This window comes from Pogoniulus pusillus, chromosome 5 (assembly GCF_015220805.1).
Source record: "Pogoniulus pusillus isolate bPogPus1 chromosome 5, bPogPus1.pri, whole genome shotgun sequence".
Lineage (NCBI taxonomy): Eukaryota > Metazoa > Chordata > Aves > Piciformes > Lybiidae > Pogoniulus > Pogoniulus pusillus.
The window spans coordinates 29,785,032-29,810,122 of record NC_087268.1 but is presented as its reverse complement, the minus strand read 5'-3'; the positions used below and the strand labels follow the sequence as shown (position 1 = coordinate 29,810,122).

The following is a 25,091-nucleotide window of genomic DNA, read 5'->3' as shown; positions in this document are numbered from 1 at the left end:
CAGACGACAGCAAGCTGTGCTGATCAGAGTCCTTGCAGACAGCCCAGAGACACGTCCCATGGAGCAGGTGACCCACAACAGCCTGACCCGTACAACCCCCACCCTCAGAACACAGGCAGAAAGCTTATCTCAGCAATGGCAGATGTGATAAGCAGCTTAATGACCAAAGGGAAACTCTGTAAGGCTTGCTCTAGGAATGAGAGGAATATTTGATTTCTCGATTGCTAAAAGCTGGAAACACCAGCTTAGCTAAACTAGACACAGAATAAACATGAACTCATGCCAGGCAACCAACAGAGCCTGCATTTACCCACAGGGAACCCGCTCAGAGAAACATCTCACCTAGCCACACCTCCAAAACACATCCATCTTCTCAAAGAGTGCATTAAGCCAGTAAGAAATACAGCCACTGTATTTCTTGACAGTTGATACATGTTGTCTCAAGTCCTCAGAGCACTGCCAGCCATCTCCTGAGCACTGACCAACCTAAGCCCTCTCACTGCTCAGGGCTGTCCCTCTCTTTCCTCCAAACACTGTCACCCTGTACATTCTCATCTCTAGTACCAAGGTGATGAATGAAAGAAGAGAAGTGGTGCCCTTGTTTGCCCTTCTCTCCCTGAGAATCACCACTAGCAAACAGGTTAGGGTTTTCACTGTAATCATTTCACTTCAGTACTAAGTTAGAGTCCTTTTGACAGCACAGGACATGCACGAACATCCTAAAGAGATGGCCCTGCTGAAGATTTCCAAGCTGAAACAGCTTCAAAGGCACAAGGACTGGGACAGTATGGATATTCACTGACTTACCACTTTCTAGAAGATACCCATGTCACACACCAACATAGATGGGAGTAAGATTGAAGAGCTAAAGGCTCTCACCAAAAAGTACCTCTCTTCAGCACCAGCAGACAGAATTGCTGATGCAAAGAGAAACTTCAAGATCTTGTGGTGGACACTGAATGATTAGGGACAGAAGGGTGCTGTGAATTTCAAGCCACAAACAAGTCTTTATGTATTCATTTAAAATTCATCACAATTATTTTACCTCTGTAACAGCAGTGGCAAAAAGTGTCTCAACTGAAACTTCCCACTTTCTACCTAACATTTCTCAATAATAAAGTCTCTAGCTAGCCTGAAAAAATCCCTAGCAACCAAAATATTTTCATTCTCAGGACAATCTATTGACACTCACTTCTGACTCGATAACAGGGAGCATTGCTTTGCAGTAAGAGAATGGTCCAATCCCAAACATAATGAACATGAATGTTAACAAAGTAGCAGTAGGAATCAAAATGCCTACGTCCAATATATCTAAACCCCACCAGGATACTTGCCCCTGCGTAAGAAATCCAGGTATGGCCACCCATGAGCAGCAGAGAAGTTGTAATACTCCCATACTAGGTGTAAAAGTTAAGACTTTCTTGCCGCTGTGGTCCTTGTCCATCTCCTTGGAGACACAGACTGCCCAGAGCAGGATTTCTCAAAACTGTATCTGTAACAAAGGGCCACTCAACTTTCTCAAAGAGGTCCCTGGAACCTCTCACTGTTTTTTGAGACTGAACAAGGATGAATAAAGTATTTGTTATTTAGAGAAAAATACTTTTATCACAGTATCACAGTATCATCAGAGTTGAAAGAGACCTCACAGATCAAGTCCAACCCTTTAATACAATTACAAATACTTTAGTTTTAAAACATTCATATCACTCTAAGTTTGCCTCAGGTCTTAAGCATGTCAGGATGGACTCCTTACCATGCCTGCAAGCAGACAGCAGCTCAGTATGTAGTAACAACTGTAATGCAATGTGTGTCCTGGGTTTTTTTGTCTAGCTTTATTTAATTGCTACTGCCTTGCAGCTCACCTTTTGATGCTTTAAGGAATGAATATTAGTGTCTCATTTGCCACAATCTGTGCAACACTGTTCTTACAGCACTGAGAAGGCTTTTGATCCTCAAACAAGGTAAGAGAAAGCAAACCCCAGGAATACCCTTTGCCCTTTTCCACTCCACACTCCTCCCACAGCCTCTCCTCATCACCACATAACATGATTCTATATAATCAGAAACAGTAGTGTGGAAATAAACTGTTGTGCTCATGCCACACTGCATGTGAAAGCACAGCACTGTGCTTTTAACATAATGCTAATCTGCCTTTTCTGATCACAGTATGGCATAAATCCTGTAACTACTACTGTAGGGTTAATGGTTGGACCTGATGATCTCAGGGGTCTTTTCCAACCTGAATGATTCTATAATCCTATGACTATCCCAACCTGAATGATTCTATAATCCGATGACTATTCTCCTCCAAGAAATATGATTTACCTGTATTTGAGACTTCAGAGGGAAAAGTCTAGACTGAGAAAGAAACCTCCAGCACTTTTTTTCTCAGTTCTGATAACTTTAGGCTACACATTTAAATAAGGTTGTATACACTGCCATCCTCCAAATTAGCACAGAATTTCAGCTCCTTTTTTCTGCTTCTACTGGGCAGATTCTTTTGGAGCTCAGTTCTTCCCACAGGACTGTCTGGTCTATCAATCTGCCCATAGCCACTTCTGATATGGGAATGAAGGCACAAGGCAAAAGCTGGGGGTGAGATAAATGCTCTGTACTGCTTACCTCATAGAAGAGCCCGTCAGGAAACTGCTGAAAGCACTGGGCACAGACGAAGCACTGCTCATGGTACAGCTCACCGTTGCTGTTGACAATTTTCTCGGCAGGGGCAAAACCACCCTTGCAGTGCTCACAGATGGCATTTGCAAGTGCGTTTGCCATGTTGCTGTCATGAAAAAAGAAAAAGAAACAGAAACAAAATTAACCCATGTAGGCAACACCACTGGTTTGGGGCTTCATTTTTCCTTTGTTTTCCCAAAGCCAACTGCATCGGCCTAACGCTAGGCTGCTCAACACAACTTTTCCAATGGAGTTAACGATTTGTAGCATCCACTCAGAAATAAAACTGCCATTTCCCCTGCTCCTAACTCTTTAGAAACAAAATTCCTGCAGTGCACACTAATTACTGTTAATTAAAAATAAAACCAAACCAAACCAAAACAACCCTAAAACAAATGTTTGTTACAACAGACACATTTTTAGCAATAGAACAAGGGGACACAGTCTCAAGTTGTGCCAGGGTAGGTATAGGCTGGATATTAGGAAGAAGTTCTTCACAGAGAGAGTGATTTCCCATTGGAATGGGCTGCCCAGGGAGGTGGTGGAGGCACCGTTCCTGGGGGTCTTCAAGAAAAGACTGGATGAGGCACTTAGTGCCATGGTCTAGTTGATTGGTTAGGGCTGGGTGCTAGGTTGGACTGGATGATCTTGGAGGTCTCTTCCAACCTGGTTGATTCTATGATTCTATGATTCTCATAATTTATGATGAAAAAAGGTGGTTCAATAGATTATAATTACAGAAAACAAAGGCAAATATTAACAATAATTGAGGACTGGCATCACACAGGAAAACAAAAATGATAATCCCACAATAATTCCTAATTCAATTCACACACACATATATATACACACATACACACACATATATATACATTTATAACAGTATTGGTTCAAAATCTCTAAATAAGCAATAGGAAAGAGTGTACAGTATCTAATCTGGCAGATATTACTGAAAATCAGACCAGATATGCAATTATTCCTTAAATAAGATTTGCATACCTTGAAGCCATTTTACAAACTGAGTTTCAAGTCATGGGATTTTTAGTTGGTTTGTTAGGGTTCATCCCAGGGAGCTGAACAAATAGTGTGCCAGTGTTGGTCCTGGGCCAGGTGGGAGGTGGGAATGCTCAATCTGCCCCACTCTGACTTTCACACAGGCCTACACAAGCTGGCAAACACAGGGTTGCAAAAAAAAATACCCAGACAGCAACCTCAGTTGCTACTCAAAGACACGTGACCATAAAATGACAATGCAGTAGCTGAAAAATACCAGAGGAATTAGCTACTCTACTACCATGCCCCCATCTGCAGAAGACAGTACAGCTGTGTTTGATAAGTTAGTGCCAAAAACGCGTTCACTTGATTCTTCCTTTGCAAACAATTCCCTACTCATATCTAGACTGTCAAAGCAATGCCTTTCAGGATCACCTCTCTTGCCTAATAAAGCAAATACAGGACAAAGGTCTGGTTTCATTATAATCTGACAAAATCACCAACTCAAACTTCTTTCTGGAAGCTTATTAAACAATGGACATCATTTTAAACAGACGTGCACACATTTTGATATATCTATCATGCCATGCTTGTAAGCACAGAGCCCTCAGTCCCCTTCTCTGCAAGATGCCAAGTCCCCTCAAGGGAATAAGACCTCTTGGCTCCCACCATGTTCAATAGGAATTTAATTCATTCCTTGCACAGGGAGCAAGCAAACACCTAGCACGTGGTTCAAAATGGAATGTGCTTTATCTATTTCTTACACTGTCTCACAGAAGAGCTCTATGCAAGGTCACATCTGACCAGTTATTATTAGCTGGCTTTTTATTTTTTTTCCCTCTCTTTTAAAAAATCTCTGCAGAAAAGGGAAACAGTACCTGCTGTTCAAGTATTAACTGCCCTCTTGGTGAAAAAACTGGGAAAACTTCACAAGGACATCAGCTAGAAGATGGTCTATCCTATACATAACAGATGAGCTCACAGACAAACTGCAGTGATTAGACATATAAACTGCGGTTCGCTACCTTGCTGATGGCCTCCAGAGATCGTGCATGCTTCTTGTGGAGGAAAACCTTAGGCACTTCACCTGTCCATCTTACTAATCTAAATGAGGAATAATCACAACTGAAAGTATGATCTTCCATAACTCCCTCTATAGTTCTCGAGCATTAAGGATGTTAAGTGCAGACAAACCTGAAGGACAACCCAAGCACAAACATCAAAGTTCAAAACCAAATGAAAACATATAGGCTTTGTCCTCAGTAAGCAAAACTACTTCACCTTGGAAAACATCATATATGTAGGGTGATGTACATAATACTTGTGCATTAGTTCATCCCTTTCCCCAAATGACAGGTAAACAACCTATAGTCAGACTCCTTGAAAATTCCAGCCCCATTTCAACTGATGATAAAAAATTCTGATGAAATGAACGATGAAGTTTAAAGCAACAGCTCAAATTTTAGTTGATTATTACAACTGACAATGTATCAAGCAGAAAAGTGGCAGAGGCTGCAGTAGAGAACAGCTTGCACAGCCTTCCCAGAGCTCAGATAATAAAATACATATATACAATACATCGGTAATGTCACCACAGTTACACCCCAAAGCTGAGCAGAATGAACTTACAATCTCGCATAAAAGTCACAAAACTCTTTGTAGAGTTTTACATCACTGTGCCTACGTTGCAATTTTGACACCGGTTTCTCATCTTCATTTTCTGCAGAGTTGTGAGCATCAGGAGCAACTTTGTGTGCAACTTCTTCATCCTCTGGGATGGGGTAAGGGTGAGCTCTGCGCTGGAAGTCCATCTCGCTCTAATTGCTTTCCCAGGTGTATATATTCTATACTTATACCGCAAAGAAGCTGTAGGCAAAGTCTGCAAAACAATATGCTGGACTTCCCCTTGTTCCCAGTGAAGTGATTTACTTTCACAGCTCAGTGTCATGTAGCCCAAGTCACTCGGCGCCCTGCTAGAGCTTCAAGTTAAAAGTTCAGCGGTGGGGCGGTGAGCATGTCATACTGCGATTTACTGACGCTGGCTGTGAGCGGAGGAGCACATTCCCCTGCCAGGCCCTTATGCAAACTCGGATGCTGGAAAGGGGCTTTGCTGCCGGCTGCCGACAGAAGCCACTCAGGACGGCTGTGGTGTGGGTAACCTCTGTGAGTAAAGAGGTTCACCACCAATCTTGTCTGCTGCTAGGTTCTGCTGAGGGGGGCTGGAGGCAGATGCCAACAATATTTTTTCATGGACAAAGCAGCAGTGGAAAGCATGAAGAGAAGAATTCTGTCATTAGGTAAATATTGCTTTAATGCCACAGTATATTAATTGCATTGTAAAAATGGCCTTAATGTTCCACTTGTATCTTCTAAGTCATATATGCTGATTTATCTATAGGCATCTTTCTTCTTGTCAGTACTTCAAAGAAGGTGTAGGTACAGACAGGCAGCTTGGTTTCTGTTGAGCTTCACAGACCCTTAACCAGTCAGGTATGCTACAATGGATAGTACACAAAGGAGTAAAAACTAAGCTTGATTTCCAGTGACGTGCTACATTTAGAACCATTGTCTAACCCAAGAACTGCAGTAATTTACTGTGGATAGTAGTAATTTACTGCAGTAATTTGCTGTGGATAGTAGGGAACTGAGAGAGCAAGACCAGAAAGAAAGCATTAAAATGAAACCATTCCTTCAGCACAGAATGCTCTCTTAACGTTGCAATTATTTCATGGTTACACTCTATTAAAAAAACCTGTTGTGCAGTGCTTCCTAGGCAAGCTGCAGACACTTGCAGCAGGTGTGGGACACTCAGCTTACAGCAACTTGTAACTAACAACAAAGCAGGCTTTGGGGCACGTTCCTATCTGGAGAAACTCTCTTTCGTGTTGAAGTGACTCACCTTTGTTAGCAATCAACTCAACCTCATGCACTTTGTGTGGTATCTGAAGAATCTGTTAGTCTGAGAGAGGGCATAAGAAAGCAGAGCAGTACAGGAAGGAGACAGAGGGAACAAGAGGAGAAATTAAGACTAGAAGTTGACAAAGGATATAACAGAAAGTCCAGTCAAGGCTGCTACTACTTAATGTGCTTTGACTTTACTAGGACCTACTGCAGAGGGCCTGGTTTATGATGGTTTTGGACCACATTTCTCACCACTAGCTGGGATAGGTTGCTCAGTAAGTGTACAGTGGCACACACACCGCTCTCCACACAGGCCTGGGCTCGCATGTAGCTGTCTTCCTGTAGCCTGGCCAACACAGCACTATGTGCTGCCTACAAATTCGTGGGATGAGTTTGGTCAGGCATCTTTCCTTCACCTCCCCTTGGCAGCGAGCTATTCTCCAGCACCACAGGATGTCATGGCAGGTAAGGCCCAGCATGACCCTTCTTATTTACTTGTCTGTAGGTGTGATTACCTATCTTGCACTAGAGCTACCCAGAGTCACAAGCTGTAACAGGTTAAGGAGGCTTCACCTTTGCCACTGACATAGCTTGGCTGGAGCTCTAGCCCTGTTTTCATCTGTCAAGGAGCAAGCTCCAGATGAAGCAATGCTCAGGTTGTAGTCCTAGGCCACAGTGAAACTATCAGAGAACCACTGCAGGAAACAGTGCTAGAAGAACACATTTCTGCATCCACTGGAGCACCAGTGATGAAACAAGCACTGTTTGCCAGCAAAGATGCAGACATAGTGATGTCGGCTCTTACTCATCCTGGTCCCCAACATTTCCTGCAAAGGTCAATTCTGAGCTTCTGTGAGTATGAAAAACTCCAGGGAGACTGACTGCAATAGACTAACCATGCTGATTCGTTAAGTTTTAGTGCACATCTGTCTTTTTCCCTTGTCACTGACCATCTCCTCAATTGTATCACACAGTATCATCCGGGTTGGAAGAGACCTCACAGATCATCAAGTCCAACCCTTTACCACAGAGCTCAAGGCTAGACCATGGCACCAAGTGCCACGTCCAATCCTGCCTTGAACAGCTCCAGGGACGGCGACTCCACCACCTCCCCGGGCAGCCCATTCCAGTGTCCAATGACTCTCTCAGTGAGGAACTTTCTCCTCACCTCCAGCCTAAATCTCCCCTGGCACAGCTTGAGGCTGTGTCCTCTTGTACTCCTGGGTTTTGTTTCAGGTTGCAGGCAACTGTCCTGAAAGGCTGCTGTTGTGAATCAGAGAGTCCTGAAGAGTTCCTTTCTCGCAGTGGACTGCTTTAGCCTTTGCAGACCTGAAATCTACAGGCTACCAAGGTGACTGGAAATCCACTTCTGCTGCTTCGAATCTTCTGTTGTCAATAGGAAGATATTTGTTGCTTCTTCAGCTTGCTACTGGGCTGTCTTCTGCACTGCTGTAAGCAAAGCACAACAGTGCAATAAGATGCCCACACAAAACCACTGTTCTAATTTTTCTGGCTTTTTGAAAAAGGTAATGGGACTCCAATATGTGCAGTAGGTAGAAGCTGCTTGGTTCCCAAGGGCTACTGTCATTGCTTCTGGTGGAATTGCTCCCCATTTGATTGCCATTAAGCAAGAAACAAGCTTGGCAGGAGTTAAAAAACGTTCCTTTCCAGTACTGAAGTAAACCACAGTTTCTACTATGAAGGTTTGGTTATCCACAAATCCAGAGCAGTTGATCAGCTTTCTCTTTTCAGTCATTTTGCTAAAGACCTGCTGCCAACATCTGAAATACACTGTTAAAATTACAGGGCATTTTCACGAGGGAATTCCAGGTTACTCTGAGGTGAAACCGTCCATGGAAGTGAGAAGTGTGTAGGGAGGTTGTTGATTTGCAACAGCAGCTTCCCAAAGGCATTCCCTGGAATCTGTGACAAAACCTATCAGCCTCCTGTTAAGGAAGCAGTGATAAGGAGAAAAGGGGGAAGATGAGTATTTAACTGCGAAAGGTATGTAGGCAAGAAGAAGAGAGTCTCCACCTTATCAGAAGGCAAAGCTGACAATGGGGAAGGTGCTAAAGGAAACGGCAGGAGGGAGAGGGGGAGAAGTGTCCCCCTTCTAGAGGGAAGGGATTTGAAAAACAACAGCAAAACCAGCCATGCCGTTGCATCATTGCTGAGCAATCACTGCCCTCCTGCTCACACGCTTCTTTCTCTGGAGAGCTTCTAGATCTGGCTGCCCATACCGGCGGCTGCCAGGGGCAGACAGGGACTCTTACAGAGAAGGCTTAGTGGACGGCCAACCCCGCTGAGGGTTTCGCTCTGTGCCACAAATAGACGTGCTGAGCAGTCGCAACTCCAAACAAGGTGCTTGGCAAAAGCAGCTGCTGCTTGGCAACCTACTCATGCCGCCGTGCAGTATCTCTGCGTCACCAGCGCTGTCGGGAGGCCACCTGCCCCACTGGGTTGCCTGGGCAGGGATGAAGTAATTACAGTGCATCCCTCCCCTTCCCAGGCAGGTAAGAGTCATTTCACTTTAACACAGATGCCATGTGATGGTCCTCACATGCAAAATACAGAATAACGACAACGGATGTTTTGCTGCCAACTATGTCTGGACTTGCAGTGCCCTTGCACCAGTTTCTGCACCAACTTTTTAAAGCAGTAGCTGACCTTTTGCATCCTTTTTTTTACTGAAATTAAAAACACTCTCGTGTTCTGGTTGCTGCAACTGTTTATCTCTTGAGCAATAAAATACTTTATGCTATAAGCTGGTCTCCTAAGGCAATTTGAAAGGAGCTATAAATCTTGTCTGTAATATCAATGCACATCACAGATACGCTTTTAACATGCACCCAGCACTGCTCTAACTTCCATTTCTATTAAATAAAAAAAAAAAAAAAAAAAAAGAAGGAAAACCATTTTGAAACCACTGTGGTAAATGCAACCCAGGTGAATTCTGAGTACTCCTTAAAGTTTCATCCTTTAGTCTTCACCACAAAAAGTATGATTAAGCTTATGTGGTGGGAGTTTGAACAGGGCAAACAGAAAGGCAGCTCTAGCTGTTTCATACACTTCAATATCAATTTATTCTAGTACAAACATGTCCAAAAAATGCTTTGGTCTCCACAAATAGAGAAGTTTCACATTCCATCTCTTCATAAGGAAATGAATATAACTGAAATAAACAGGTAAGCAGCACCTTCCCACACAACGACTTACCAGCCATACAAGCACAGTGAAAAATGACTGTCAGAATTCACAGAAAAGGAAAGCAATACTTAGCTACAGCACTACCCTGGTTTAGGTAATATTAAAAAAAAAAATGTATTTTCTTCCTGCTGGTTACAAACACGACCAAATAAAGCCATGTATTGTGTAAAACAAGACATTATTTCTGTGTATGGATATTTGATACTTTTTAAACAGCCAGATGATCCTCACTCAAAAGTGAGGAAAACCAAAACAGCAAAAAGATAGGTATCTTATGAGAAGTTCACAAGAGCTGTAATAAACTTGTGTTGCATGAGATGCAGCATTACAATCAGTTGTTTTTAAAATCTGCACCCTGTGCAGTCGACTGCAGGTATACTTCACTGTGGTGAAAACACTGAATCCAAGCTCTTCCAACTCAGTAGTATATTTTAAAATGCATTTGCACTAGTGCAAAAGGTGTTGTATGAAATGTTGTTACATCTTGCTATACTAAATGTATTTACACTTATGCACAGAATCATAGAATCAACCAGGTTGGAAGAGACCTCCAAGATCATCCAGTCCAACCTAGCACCCAGCCCTATCCAATCAACTAGACCATGGCACCAAGTGCCTCATCCAGTCTTTTCTTTAACACCTCCAGGGACGGTGCCTCCACCACCTCCCTGGGCAGCCCATTCCAATGCCAATCACTCTCTCTGGCAAGAACTTCCTCCTAACACCCAGCCTATACTTCCCCCAGCACAACTTGAGACTGTGTCCCCTTGTTCTATTGCTGGTTGTCTGGGAGAAGAGACCAAACCCCACCTGGCTACAACCTCCCTTCAGGTAGTTGTAGACAGCAATGAGGTCCCCACCTGAGCCTCCTCTTCTCTAGGCTAAACAACTCCAGCTCCCTCAGCCTCCCCTCATAGGGTTTGTGTTCCAGGCCCTTCACCAGCTTTGTTGCCCTTCTGTGGACACATTCCAGCACCTCAACATCTCTCTTGAATTGAGGGACCCAGAACTGGACATGGTACTCAAGGTGTGGCATTTCATAGAATCATAGAATGGTTTAGTTTGGAAGGGACCTCAAAGATCATCCAGTTCCAATCCCCAGCCATAGACAGGGACACCTCCCACTAGAACATAACACATTTCACATAACATCGCCCTCTTTCCAGTTTAAGGATAACAAGAAAGGTCACCTACTCGAGTACTAGAGGCTGCATATTGAATGTCTCTGAGACACTCTGAAAAGGATAATCTCTTTTCAAGATTGATGAGACAAGATCAGGGCCACCAAGCTCAAAAGCACCCTTCTGTTTGGACATACACACTGTGAACTTCACAGTACCAAGGTCATACAGTTCCAAAACTTTCAAGTTGACAGCATAATATTTATACTGTTAGAAATCAAACAACTGGAAAGTCAACAATGCACAATAGAGCATGATAGGGCAATTGTAACTCAGAGTACTTGTGCTCCTCCATTACCTCAGGACCAGATTTAAAGTTCAAGTATGTAAAAATGTATGAAGCTGATCTTTGCATTGCCTGACATTTCAGGAAAATAGCATCCTGGTCTCTATCAGAAATAGTATAGCTGGAAGAAGTATGGAAATGATTGTCCCCTGGTACTTGGCACTGAAGTGGCTGCACCTCATACAGTGGGTTCAGTTTTAGGCTGCTCACTACAAGAACAGCACTGAGATGCTGAAGTGTGTGCAAAGAAAGGCAACAAAATGGTGAAAGGTCTTGAGAATGAATGGGGCTGTTTAGTCTGCAGAAAAGCAGCCTGTGCTGAGGTAGCTGTTAGTCTCTTCTTCTATGTGACAAGGGATAGGGTGAGAGGAAACAGCATCAAGTTCCACAGAGGAGATTTAGATTAGCCATCAGAAAAAAACTTCTTCACTGAGAGGGTTGTCAGGCACTGGAACAGGCTGTCCAGGGAAGTGGCTGGTTCATCATTCCTGGAGGTATTTAAAAGACAGGTAGATATGGTGCTTAGGGGCATGGTTTAGCAGTGGACTCGGCAGTGCTAGGTTACCAGTTGGACTTGATCATCTCAAAGGTCTTTTCTAAAATGCTGAACTACCACACTTCTCTTCAGGGTAACGGTTTCCTAGCACCAAAATTCAATTCATGTCATTACTTACTGAAATCCACAAAAAATCATTCATCTATGCCTTAATGTAAAGGCAAACATCAGCCCTTGCTTATGCTTCAGGCATCCACCTGTGCAAGCTGGAAGCAATGTTTTCGCAAGCTGAAAACCATGACCTGAAATGGTTCATACAGTAGCTATAATTAATACCATGACTCAACATAATAGCCTGGCTACAAGCAGACTTCTAGTATGTCCACGCAGTTCCTTCTAGGGCAGAAGTAACTGCAAAACCAGGCCTCCCAGCTCACAGCAAGATACTTATTATAGTAATGTCTCCACTGGAGACACCATGCTGAGAACTGACCTTCAGCATTGCTAACCAGCACATCACTTTCACACACATCCCCTCTCGAATATTAATCCACACTTCCAGCAACATAACCTCCTAAGCTATAACCTCCTTCATTAAGTTTGTTCTTCTGTTCTCTATGAGGAAGTGCAAAGTCTTTCATTGCCTGAATTAATTTGTTACTGGGCAGAAGTAGAATGTAAGTACAGAAAACATCTCCTCAGCTGTTGATCTTCTCTCACATATTAAGTCGTAATTATTATTAGTCACTCTAGGTTCTGGTTTCACATTTTTCTCCTCCCACACTCAATTCAGCATCACCAAGCTTTAAAACTTGCAGAGTGTGGCAGATGGCTGAGCTACCTGCAGTTAGCATTGCAGAATTAAATAATGGCCCTAATATTCATCAGCCAAAAGAATAATCAGAAGCAAGTCAGGTTCCTAAGAGCCAAGCATGAGTAATGTATGAACAAATAAAACTAATACAAAATAGTGTTGCTTTCATACTTCATGGTGATGGTCTTAACATTTTGGGTAGTACAACCTGAAGGTCTTCATCTTGCACTTTATTAGCAACTCAATACTAGTAGCAGACCTGTCAAGTAAGCCTGAATGAATTTCAGTAGCAGTCAGTACAAAGCAAGACTTCCACACAAGTTCCAAATCAAAGGCTTTGGTAGATACTGTAGGAGGTTTTTTAAGTAATGGTTTCCAGACCAACAACTAATCCTGAATGGATAAAGCAAGGTTATAATACATATAACTTGTGAGGAACATCTAGAATTTACCTCTTGCCAGCACTTTGTTGAGATTATCTAAAAGGGTGGCACAAGTTATTTGCTTGGCAGAATAGAAACAAAGGGAAAAGGTGTTGCAGGCTGCGTGCCTGCCAACACTGCTTGCCGTCGGGCCAGTAAGCACGCCCATAAACCAATATGGTTCAGGTGAGCTGCCTGAGCTTCAGAAAGAGCCAAATACGAGTTATGCTGAAGCCGTTTATTGATCATGACAGCCTGAATTTAGACACTCAGCCAGTAGAGCACAGGCCTACACATTAGCATCATCAGTCAGGGACGACCCACCACATCTGCATAAGTCCACGCCTTGTTATTCTCGTTAGCAAGGTCCGTTATCTACCCCTTCTGAGATAAGGTGTGCAGCTGCATGTGAGAACCAAGGTCTGTTAGTACAAGGATCTGCCTGTTGTCTCTTCTCCGTTCCCACAGCAGTCCTGCACCTGCACCCCACAACTCTTGTGCATTCTGCATTCCCACATCAAGGGATGAGCTTTTGTGCTTTGGATCAGAGGGGTTCGAGCCCTGCTAAACCTCCTTTCCTTTTGCTGTGTACCATAAGGAAGTGGATTAGCTTTAGAAAGGACTGTAGTTTTAAAGTAAGAAATTATTTGTACACTTCTGGGACCTACTCTAGGCAATCCTGCTCTGGCTGGGGGGCTGAACTAGATGATCATTGAAGATCCCTTCCAACTCCTAATGTTCTGTGATTCTGTGGTGACCTGCAACTTGTTAACTCATAGAGCTATCCTATCCTGAAGCTGCATTGTTACCATGCTGTAGAATGGTTTGAGTCAGAAGGGACCTTACAGATCATTTAGTTCCATCCCCTCTGCAACGGCCAGGGACACCTCCTTCCAGATCAGACTGCTCGAGGCCCTTATCCAACCTGGCTTTCAAGACTTCCCTTTAAAAAAAAATATACAAGAGGCAGCTTTTTTTGATATCTTAGAAATAAAGCATACACTTTGGTTTCTGAAGTCAGTGAGAAGAAACATACAAAACAATAACTGAAAAGCCAAACATTAAACAAGACAAACAGCTTTCAAAGCAAACTTTCCATACCGGAACAAGAAAGGGACCAGTCAGGGCAGTTTTGAGTCATGACTCTGTGTAACATTTTTCCAATAGCTGCATAGAAACAGAGTTCAAAAGGTAGACTCAACTGGGATCCAGGACTTTATGATCTTTGAAAATCATGGCATGCATGGATTTAACATGCCAGAAAAGACAAACACCATTTCACAACCACTTCAACTTTGTCTGTTCATTCCTTGCTGGAACAGCTTAAGCCTTTTTAATCTTTCATTTAAAAAGCACAGTTGAGAAATGCTGCCAGGTATTGCTAGTTATGTCTACCAACGTTACTTCCTTTGAGGCTAATAGTTAACAGTTTCAAGTAAATTTCCTTCTAATTCTATCATGGCCATCACAGTAGGTAGAAAAAGCAGAAAAGCTATAGTGAAATATGTCACAGAAGTCATAAATTCATCTTCTTGGACAAAAGGATCTAAAAGATCACAAATCTTCATCTGTTTGATATGTAAAGATGCCTCATAGGATGACCTACAACCTGCTGTAAAAGCTGAGCAGTATCATCCAAAACCTTTAAAGGTCATTGAGCCTAACCTCCCTGCAATGAGCAGGGACATCTTTAACCAGATCAGGTTCTTCAGAGCCCCACCCAATCTGATCATGAATGTTTCCAGGAATTCCAATACCTTCTAACACCTCTCTGGGCAACCTGTGCCAGTGTTTCACTACCATCATTGTAAAAAAATGTCTTCCTTATATGAAACTGTAATTTCAGAATGCTACCAGGAACTACCTAAAATCAAGTTTCTAAAAGCTGGCAATACAAAAATGAAAAATGAATAATGTCTAAAGCTGCTATGAATAATGTCTAAATCAAGCAAAGAAACAAATGAACACACAAACTTGCACAATGCCATCATACAACACAGATGAAAATCTCAGAGCATCACTCATGTTTTGGGAAATGCCTTGAGATGCTTTGGTGCAAGGCAAGATCAGAGTCAACCTAAAGGAAAAAACAATGAATGGCACCGAATCCATAGACAGTCCTTGAGTCACAGCTGGCATCAACCTAGGATTACTACCAAAGGAAATCCCACAAAAGACCTGCTCTTTCCTTCTACCTCCCTACAGAGGCATCAGCTTTTGGCTATCATAAGAGACGTGGAGAGCATCACGTAAAAGGCTCATCGTCCTCTCAAGGACACTGTCTGTTAGCTTTGCATTTCCTAAAACACCTCAGAGACCACAGGAAAACTAAACAAGTAGAGAAGGAACCCAAACTTTCAGCCTTTAAACTTGGTCTTCCCAACCCTTGCAAGTTGGTAATTTTATTAAGTGGTGACACTGACATAAATGACCTTTTCTCTCCTGTGTAAATTCAGACTTGAGTGTGATAGACTGAATTCAAAAGAGAACTTAATTATCATGAAGCATAATGAGCAATCACAGTACATTTTCTGTAGAGAATGCCTCTGTTTAGGTGTTACCAAAGCATACGAAAGCAGAAAGACCCAGAAACCTGAAACTTATCTTTAGCCAGATAATCCTATAAGAGAGAGCAATTAAAATCCTAATTGCTATAATCATTGAAGCTCAACAATTTACTGAAATCATAGATTATTGCAATAAGGTAAGCATAAGAGAACAGCAGTAACAGCTTGGGTTTCTGTTATGCAAGTAGCTATCTCTAGGTTATTTGGACTCAGGGCAGGTGATAGTCAAGGGGAGCATGTCAAACAAAATTCCTTAGCGGTTGTTATGCAATGCAGGAGACAAGGGGTGAGAGAAAAAGCAAGACAAAAAGGGCGTGTTTCCTTGTGAGTTATTTTAATCCCTAGAGCAAAGAAAAGTGCAGCACAAATGGAAAGTACAGCCTCTAGTCATTTGGATATCTCAAACGAAGGCTCCACGCAAATCCTAAGTATCACAATACTAAAATGTTACCATAAAGCATACATTTTGCTGGCTGAAAGTTACTATAATTAATAATAATTCACTATTACATTGACACAGACGAATTTTCTCTTCAATTAGAGCAGCCAGCAGATGAGCCAAAGTGTTTTTTTAATCAAGTGTTGCCATGCACCTGATTTCAATTCATATTTCTAGGTCCCAACTCTTTTCTACTCCAGCAGAGTAGTTCTAACCACAACAAATAAAGACATGTAATTTTTTCGTGGCCTAATGTTTATTTCCAAGCTCTTCCTGATTTAATTAATTATTCCCTTTTTTTTACCCAATGTATTGAGTAACTACTTTACCTGTTGACACTGGCATCCTGAGCAAGTGAAACATCTACTTACAAAAAAGTAGCCATTTAAACATTAACATTTGTGATACTATTAAGAAACATCAACAGTGGAAATTAAATTTAAGAATGTTTCCAAGTGCAGACTGATCTGTTTTTTTCTACCTTCTCCTGCCCTCAATACCATAAGGCACCTGAAAGCTCAAAAAGATCACTGGTTCCCCAGCTTCCAACCAGCATCTTCTTCCTCCTAAGAACAGCAGGTCTTCAGGGGAAACGTGCGGCTGGAGACAGCTGCACACTTTAGCTGGCTGCTCCATGTGGGGTTTTGATGGCAGGCTGAGGATACAGGTGAGTTCACACAACTCCCAAATACTGTATTTCATAAAGAAGCAGAGATGCTCAGCCCACTGCATTGCTGGTGTTTTGGAGATTTTATTAATTTGGTATTTATACTCACCTGCAAACTTTGTGGTGCAAAGCCTATCCCTGCAAGGCTCAACAGGATGTAAGAATGTGCTTATGTCTCTGCATATTTCATCTGCAAGGAAGTCTTTGTGCATGAAATTTTGGACACATCCACATGCCTTCCAGCCTGGAGTCAGTGTGATGAGGCAGGTGGGAAGCCTGAGTGGATGCAGCAAAAGATTGTCTGCACCTGCTCACACAGATGTACTCATCAGCTTCAGCAGCAGAGAAGACAGGGAAGGCAGATACTTTAAAGCTATTAATGCTCAAAAACATCTATGGTGCCTTCTGCACAAGAGAAGAGAGCGGTGAACTGCCTGAGTAACTTACAGCCACTGACTGAGGCTTGTCAGTCATCCTTTGTTGCAAATGTACTGTTTGGTAAAATCTTGAGACTAACTTCTTCAAAAGCTATTTATATTTGTAATCATGTTTGACCCCCCCATAACTTAGAAAAGAGAGCTATGGACGACAATGACCAAATTCACTTTAAGTCTAATTGTCAATAAAAGAGAATTGCCCCTGCTTTTCCCAGTGCCTTGCATTAAGCTTTGGAAATTAATAATGTCAAAATTTTCAGGGCAATCATTCTATTTTTACAAAGGCCATGCAATGAGATGGAGAAAAACCAAAAATAGCAAGCATACTGTTACTGTTAAGTGACTCCTAATGACTAATCACAAATGTATGTGTATGATTTCCTTTGCATCCTGTTTGCTGACAAAACCAAGAAAGCTCAGTATACAGTCAGATTTTTTTGCATGCCACTTCTAAATGCAAGGCAAGACAAGATTTATTAGAGATGGTTTTTTTTTTTCACTGAATCAATAGGACTGGAAAAGAACAAGTCTTACCCTCTGTTCTGAAAAAACATACTTCTCAGGTTGCATTTGGCTCAGTGACTACTCTATCTGTTACAGAGGAGAAATGAAGGTGTTGAGCAGCCCCCTGCCCTCTAATCTCTATATCTGTGGAGCATCATGTGCAATTACGGTTTAGACATTAGAGAGCCTAACTCAAGGAGTTAAAAAAGAGGACCTCTACTCCAGCAGGTCTACAACCAAGCACACTTGCCTGTGTAAGTTCAAGCAAAGGATGAGCTATTCAGACCACCTGTTTCATGTGGCAGGCCCAGCGGTCTATAATGTCTGCAAACAATCAGTAATATCTATAGCAACAAAATAAAAGGCTTCCTGAAAGGTTATGGCATTTAAACAAATGTGGATTGGGGCAGGCAGAAAGAGGAGCTGAATTTCCTGTGTTCATCAATGTGCTGTGCTGTTAGAACCAGGGCTGAGACCCCTCTCACCTAACCACAGCTGATAGGATAAAGGATAACCTGGGCAAGGGTTATGCCAGCAGGAGGTGGGGTGGAGAGAATGCTAGAGGTTCCCCAGGAGGGCAACTTGCTCCATCCTACGACAGGTTTCTAAAAGAGAGAGATGAGTCCTACTCTCTCACCTAGGTCTCAGTGTCAGTGATCTTAGGGCTTGCTATTTACAGATATGGGTGGCTCCTCTTGAAATGTCCTCACTTTCCTCAACTGGATGGGCTCTGGTGGTCCTCCTTAGCCTCCTCAGGCACTCATCACTGCCAGTGGAACAGCTCAGCTACTCAGCCACCACACTGTATCACTGAGGTAGCTAAGACAGACTTTGAGCTAACATCCAGTGCAGCGGATGCATTGCAAGGTCCTGAATTCCATCCACAGCAGGGTGAGGAGCAAATGAATGAGCAAAATGAGCAAATTATGTACTAAAGTAAGCTCTACTGCTGGTGAATCAAGCCCTGCAGACAGCCATAGCTGCCTGAAATCAGCTTCCCTAAACACAACCTAGTACCCACTTGCTACAGCAAGGTGTTCAGAGAGGTTCTGTTAAATGTAAACAATGACTTAGGAGATTCTACTCTAAGGGGAATTTTGACAAGCTACAAAAACAAAATGGAAAGAGCCAAACTGTATTCTTGTAGTCTTTCCTGCAAAAGACTGGTGGAAATACGCATACAGACTGACACATAAACTGAACAGCAGATATGGAAGACAACGATGGGAGGGGGGTCAAATCTCTGAGTGAAGTGACGTCAGTGGACACATATGGCGAAGCTAAAGCTCACCTTCCTGTTGTGAAGCTCAGTGTCCCATAACCTATCATGAACCTATGCCAACCCAGGAAACTATACAGTACTGTTTTGATACTGCAAAAGAAACTGCTTCAAGAAATTTTGATTCCTGATAAATAAAATGTATGTGATACATTATATGATAAACATGCTCTGTACACATTTAGGAGTTCCAGTACATTGTTTCACAATGCTCTAATTGTTAGTAACTCATGTGCTTTAAATACAAGCGATGCTGATGTTCCCAAGAAAGAGCAAAGGTAGGATTTTGGCACCAAGCCCATCTGAGCTGCGTTACAGTGCTGATACTGTCAACACTTGACTAGGTCTCGGACATAGCTTGTGTGCACACATGTCCTTGTCCCACCAAACTGCATCTGTCTCCTGTTATGAAAGCCAGGCTTGGGAGGTGCCGTTACAGTCACTTGCAACAGCAGAGAGGAGGCAGCCCAAGACCCCCTGCAGCTAAAGCAAAGGGGTATGAATGGCTGTCCGTTGAGCGGGTTACTGCTGTGTTGAGCCTTAGCTGAGAAACATCCCAGCCTGGATACTAAGAAACCACTACCAAACAGACCTCAGAAAGGAGAGAAGAGGGAAATCTCATACTATGATAAGGTGTAAAAGGTATAAAACGAAAACTGGCAGATACAATACATGACTTTAATTAAGGGTGGGTTTCTTTTTTTTATGCAGAAAGTCTCACAAGATACCCTGAGGACACTGACATCTTAAATTAATTTTGGCCCAGGATCAGAAAAATATGGTACTTAAACCTAGAAAGCAGCTTTCAGTGAACTGCTGCTTGAGGGCCGATACTCTTTTAACACATGTGGATTAATATGTATGTAAAACAAAGTATGAGGGCACTAGAACAAAGAACTGCAGAAGTGATGGAGGGCATTACAAAACCATTCAGGATGACAAACTATATTTAGCAGACATGAAAGAAACCTCTTTTCTTGTGGACTCATTAAATAAGTATTTGCTGAGGACACACACCTAAGTGTCATTGGGGAAAGCACATAGAAAATCTAGAGGTTTCCAATTCCAGAAAACTGGAGATCCTTTTTCTCTTTGTTACAAATTGCTCTTTGGACTGTTGTTAAGTTTACATTGTTTGCATTTACAATGCCTTAGTCTTTTGTAATGGAGAATGCAGTAAAAATGACAAATAAGATGCCTGGCAACACTGAAATATTGCAAAATACTCCCATGATTTGCTATTTCCTCCAACTTGGATTTTATTTCTCAAGTCTGATCCCTGTTTCACATATTTCTCATCTCTAGCAGGAAGAGGCTCAGGAAAGAATCAAACACCTGAACAGGCAACCCTTTCCCCCCATGAAGCCCAGAAACAGTGTCATTCCCATCTTGCATGTGCATATAAATAAGAGAAACAGCAACATAACCAGAGAAATAGAACTCATTTTTATGTATATGCTTAAAAAAGCAGCTTGTTTTTCCCTAAAAAGACCTGTTCTTCCTCTTTGCTAGTTTTGTATAAAAGAAACTAAATAGTAATTATTCAAGATTGCACATCTCTTGTTCTACTAAATCTGATTAATCTTAAATTTGTACTCACACGAGTATAATATATAGTGCTAATGCTACTAAAATTCTATCTAGGAAAATCAATTCAGAATTAATACTACAAAGATCCCAAGCACACATGTATCAGACTTGCAAGCTAACACATTTCCAGAACTGATCTGGTATTTCTCATACCTCGTGGCACATAATCTCAGTAGCTTACAATCAAATATTCTGCCACAATAATTTTTAGTTAAAATGCTTAGCTATAAGAAAAGGGTAAATTCTCAGATCTGAGTACCTATCTTTCTGAAATCACTAACTCAGGCAATGAAAGTGTGGTAACAAAACCTCTTTCAATTACACAGCACTCCAATCTGATGCACGACAACCACTAATGAAAACTAATCTAAAAATACAAGATCAGGCATTAGGAGGTAGGAAGTACTTCCTCTTGCCGAGGCTGTTGTTAGCATTTAGACAAGAACCCCTTCCTGAGAAGCCTGAAGTGGGAACAGATTGCTTTCACGTTAAGCACACTTTGCATTTTTACTTTTCCCTTCTTTTTTGTTTTTGTTGCTGGTGTCTGCCCTTACTCAGGTTACAAACAATTCTTTAATCTTCCGCTTCTGAAAACTCACGGTAACTCTTTCAAAAGGCACGTAGCATCAGGAAGATAACCCCAGACATTAAAAGGTTTTCCGATTTTTGGTCACCTTTCCTGGGTAAGGTCAGGGCTAAGCAATCCTGCTGCAGTCTTTTGTCTAATGCCCTTTCCGCAACAAAGAACCCCCCTCGAAGAAAGCTTGAGTCCAGGAGCAGCCCCAGCCCCTCCGCAACGAAACCAGCCCAGCAGAGGGGCTACAACAAGACCCCTGTGAAGACCACAATCCACACTGCTCAAGGGACCCAAAACTGACTTCAAACCAGACCAAGCCAAGCTGTTGGGCTGCAGAAAGTTATTTGCTTGTAAGTGTTAGCTATCAGAAATGATCTAGAGGCAGTCACTAACAACCACCTTCCCAGAGACGGGGAAAGGCGTCACACTATCACAAAAACCCACAAGGTCATCGTGCGGTTCCTGTTATCCCTCCTTCGGGCTTTTTCCGTAGTGCTTTAGGACTGCTGCTCAATGCATGTGTCTTGCTGTGACTTTCCAGAGCTGTGTTTGCATTTGATTTGCTTAAACCACCAAAGGAAGCAGACTGCTAAGGGCTCGGCCCCCCAGTGGTACCCGTCAATTCACACTCACCTCAGCTTCCCTTCGTGTGACCCAGGCAGTCCCACGCTATCAGGGCGATCCCGTCTCCTCCTATAAAGACCTGACTGTGACAACTCTTTCAGCTGCAAGGCCGTCATATTTCTCTACCTGGAGGGTGGGGGGGTGTTTTGGCTTTGGGTTGGATTTCTCTCCCCTCCGCCTCTCCCAGATGTTGCTGCTGAGGAGCGTGCCTGCCAAGATGCCTGGAGAGAAGAGTCTCGGCAGCGTGTCGGCACACCTGCGCCCGCCCGAGCTACCAACCTCTGCAGGCAGGGTAGGCAGGCTGCCGCTGCTGGGCTTCCTGTTTCTCATAGGTACACACCCTCCCGAAGGGCACCACATTTCCTTTATCACTGGATCACACCTAAGGGATCACAGCCACAAGCTCACCGGCTTCCTTCCAGCTTTTTCAAACTGCCCCGAACAGGAGCGACCTTGCCGTGTGCTGTGCAGAGTGCAGCATTCCCAATGCTTGCTGCAATTAGCTAAGTATCTCCTGCAATGAGCTGTTAACTCTTTCTCGCTATAATTTCTGACAAAAAGAAAGTGGTAAGAGCTACAAAAATTCAAAGCAAGCTCTGACAGGGAGAGATAAACACAGTAAAGTGCACAGCAAAGTAACTTCAGTAACCAGTATTCACGTACTCCATTATGAAACACAATAGCACGGCGCTTGTCAGAAAATGCTCTTTTCCATGCATTTCATGAAAATCAGAAAAAGACCACAATGTATTTTGCTCCTTACCCTCAGCTATCAAAATATAACTACTATTAAGTATTTGTCATGTTTTGTAGTGATGGAGTGTCCAGTGTAAAATAAGAATGAAAGCGCTTAAGGTTTCCTGTAAGACAGGAAGGTTACTAGCAGGGATTTGCAAGCTCTGCACCTCATATCACTTAATATTTTTTTTTAGTAATAAAACTCTTCATTTCAACTTAAAAGGAGGGTTTTAAAAAGCTGACTATTTATAGCAAGTATTTACTAATGCATTTGATGTTATCCCTAGCACACACAAAAACTTAATTCAGAGTTTTTACTTCCATGTTGAGAGTCAGGGAGTGTGTGTTTTTAAAATGCATGTAATAAAACTCAAGAAGTCTAATGATTGCAAGGCCTGTTTTGAGTAAGATAGGAAACAAGTTCCATGTGATATAAGTTTCATAGTTCATTAAGTGTTTATGTTGTAACAGAATACATAGAAGAGCATTTTTGAATTCTTGTAACGGAAAAGCAGTGTAACGTGCATAATACTGGGTATGTCACACGACAGCAATTCTGTCAGCATTATGAGACAACACAAGCACTAATTTTACATAATACCATCAATGTGCCTCAGTCTAGAATGTCATCAACATATAAAACATCACACAATGGAAAAATAACAGAAATTGTTTTGGAAAAAGAATCATGTAACATGACAAAGACATAATGGTTGGAGAAACTGAGAGTGATTTATAGGATGTTAGAAGGCTGCACACACAGAAACGTCAACAAGAGCTACACACCTGAGCTCCCGTCCTTAGAAAATGAAAACGAGAACAGTCACGATATTTGCCTAAACACGCTGCATTCCAGTTTCAAATGAGGTACTTAAAATTGTTTCTCAATATGCAGTAGGCTAAGCTTAAACATAATTAAATGCCAATTCCCCAGAGTCAGTAAATCAACAATTCAATGGAAAGTTAATGCTCTTACTAGTGGAGGTTAAGGATGGCAGATGACAGATGCTCATGGCACAGTAGCTTTTATACATTACCAAGAGTTTTACTTCAAATATCAGTGTATCAATGATTTATCTTTCTCCTGACAGTCAATTTTAAATCATCATCATCACCATCATCATCTAAAAAGACAGTAGATTTTTTTTGCTGTAAAAAAGCCCTTTGTAAACTAATGAAATAAACTCTTACCTACAAATTTGTCCATGTAAGTATTCACTACAGCAGCAGTCTCTTCAAAAGTACACTAAATACTTTTGTATTAATGGTGACACAAGTTCATTAAAAAAAATATCAGACAACACTTCACCCACTTTGCTGCAAGTTGCATTAATGTGAAGCATACAGCATTAAAATTCATGTTTATCTGTGCAAACAGCCACTGTGCTTGGACAACTTATGGGGCAAGATCCTTTACTGAAACGTACTTGGAAAATTGAACAAGTATTATATAAAATTACATCGGGCAGAGCATGTAAACTGAAGGACTACAAGAAGACCAGGAGAAAATTAAAAAAAAAAGAAAAAGTTGTTTATTATGAAGATCAAATTCACCTCAAAATAAAGGAGGGCGAGATGGTTAGTTTCCTAGAATAGAGCTGGGAGTCAACTCCACAGCATCATTATTTCACAGGCATCTTCAGCAAATTCCAACAGGGGTCTAAGCTGGTTTAGAAAAGACTTTATTGGATGGCTTGAGAACATGCTAGAAGTTTTCTACAAGAAGAAAACCAAACCAGACTCCTTTTCTGCTCTGTGAAATCCTCCACCAATTCTCATGAGAGTCAGGGTTTCAAATCTGAAATTACTCAGCCATGTGTTAAATCCTGAGCATCAAATACATGTTGCAAGAGTGATTTTTGGAGACACGTTGGGAAATGCAGAAAATATTTCTCCACTAACTTGTGTCACGGTTCCCAGAAAGAATCTTGGATGGACCTCATTCTCAGGAAGAACAACTTCCCCAGCAAGTGCCTCCTGCTCCTCACACCCCCTTTTACCGCCTAGCCCCTATCTACTGTTTATAATTCCTTTTTTGAGAGATTACATTCTTCTTGCGTGGGATGGGGGCACTTGGACCTTCCACATTCCATCAGAATTTTTGAGAACTGGCCAAGTTAGCACAGTTTTTCTTATTACTGGTAACATACAGCCTTCTTTTATGTCTTGTACTTTCAAGGTTTACTCTTCATTTCCCACTGCAGGCCTCTTCACTCAAGGCAATTCAGCTTCCTACACCTCCAGAGAAAGCTAAAATTGATACTACACTCTGATGGACATGCATGGCCTTATTAGGATTTTATTAAAGGAAAACATTCACTTATGTCTAAGCAGCAAAAGATGGCACCTAGACAGAAATGATGTAATTGTTCATCACAAACAATAATTTTTTTTTTATTACATGGGACATGGCTCATGCTTGAGATTTCACTGGAGTTCTACAAAGCATTTCTCTTGATATACCAGGCCTGAAGTGCTCTCTCCTAAATTTCCATTAAAGTACTGTTGTTCTGGTGGCTGTAGGCATTCAGCAGAGTTTTGCAGTTTAAAAATGTCTTAATGTAGTTACTTTTTGCTATCCTCAAAGGGAAGTAAACAGTAATCCATGATGAATTTAGAAATAATTAGAAATGCCAAGGATTTAAAATTCAGTGCTCTTGTTCATGAGACTGTATTTACAGAGCACACACATT

The 25,091-nt window shown here is 42.0% G+C and overlaps 1 protein-coding gene across 15 annotated transcripts in view; it reads right to left on the bottom strand.

The window, feature by feature from the left end:
• Nucleotides 1–25,091, bottom strand: part of LIMS1 (LIM zinc finger domain containing 1) — a 76,918-nt gene that overhangs the window by 16,506 nt on the left and 35,321 nt on the right. For 10 of the 15 annotated variants that reach the window (XM_064143658.1, XM_064143666.1, XM_064143657.1 and 7 more), the window contains one exon: nt 2,623–2,782. In XM_064143658.1, the coding sequence (XP_063999728.1) occupies nt 2,623–2,782 (160 nt within the window). Of the gene's footprint in view, nt 1–2,622; nt 2,783–5,298; nt 5,481–21,669; nt 21,885–25,091 lie in introns of those variants that run through there. The other 5 variants (XM_064143654.1, XM_064143651.1, XM_064143653.1 and 2 more) reach the window with 3 other exon arrangements.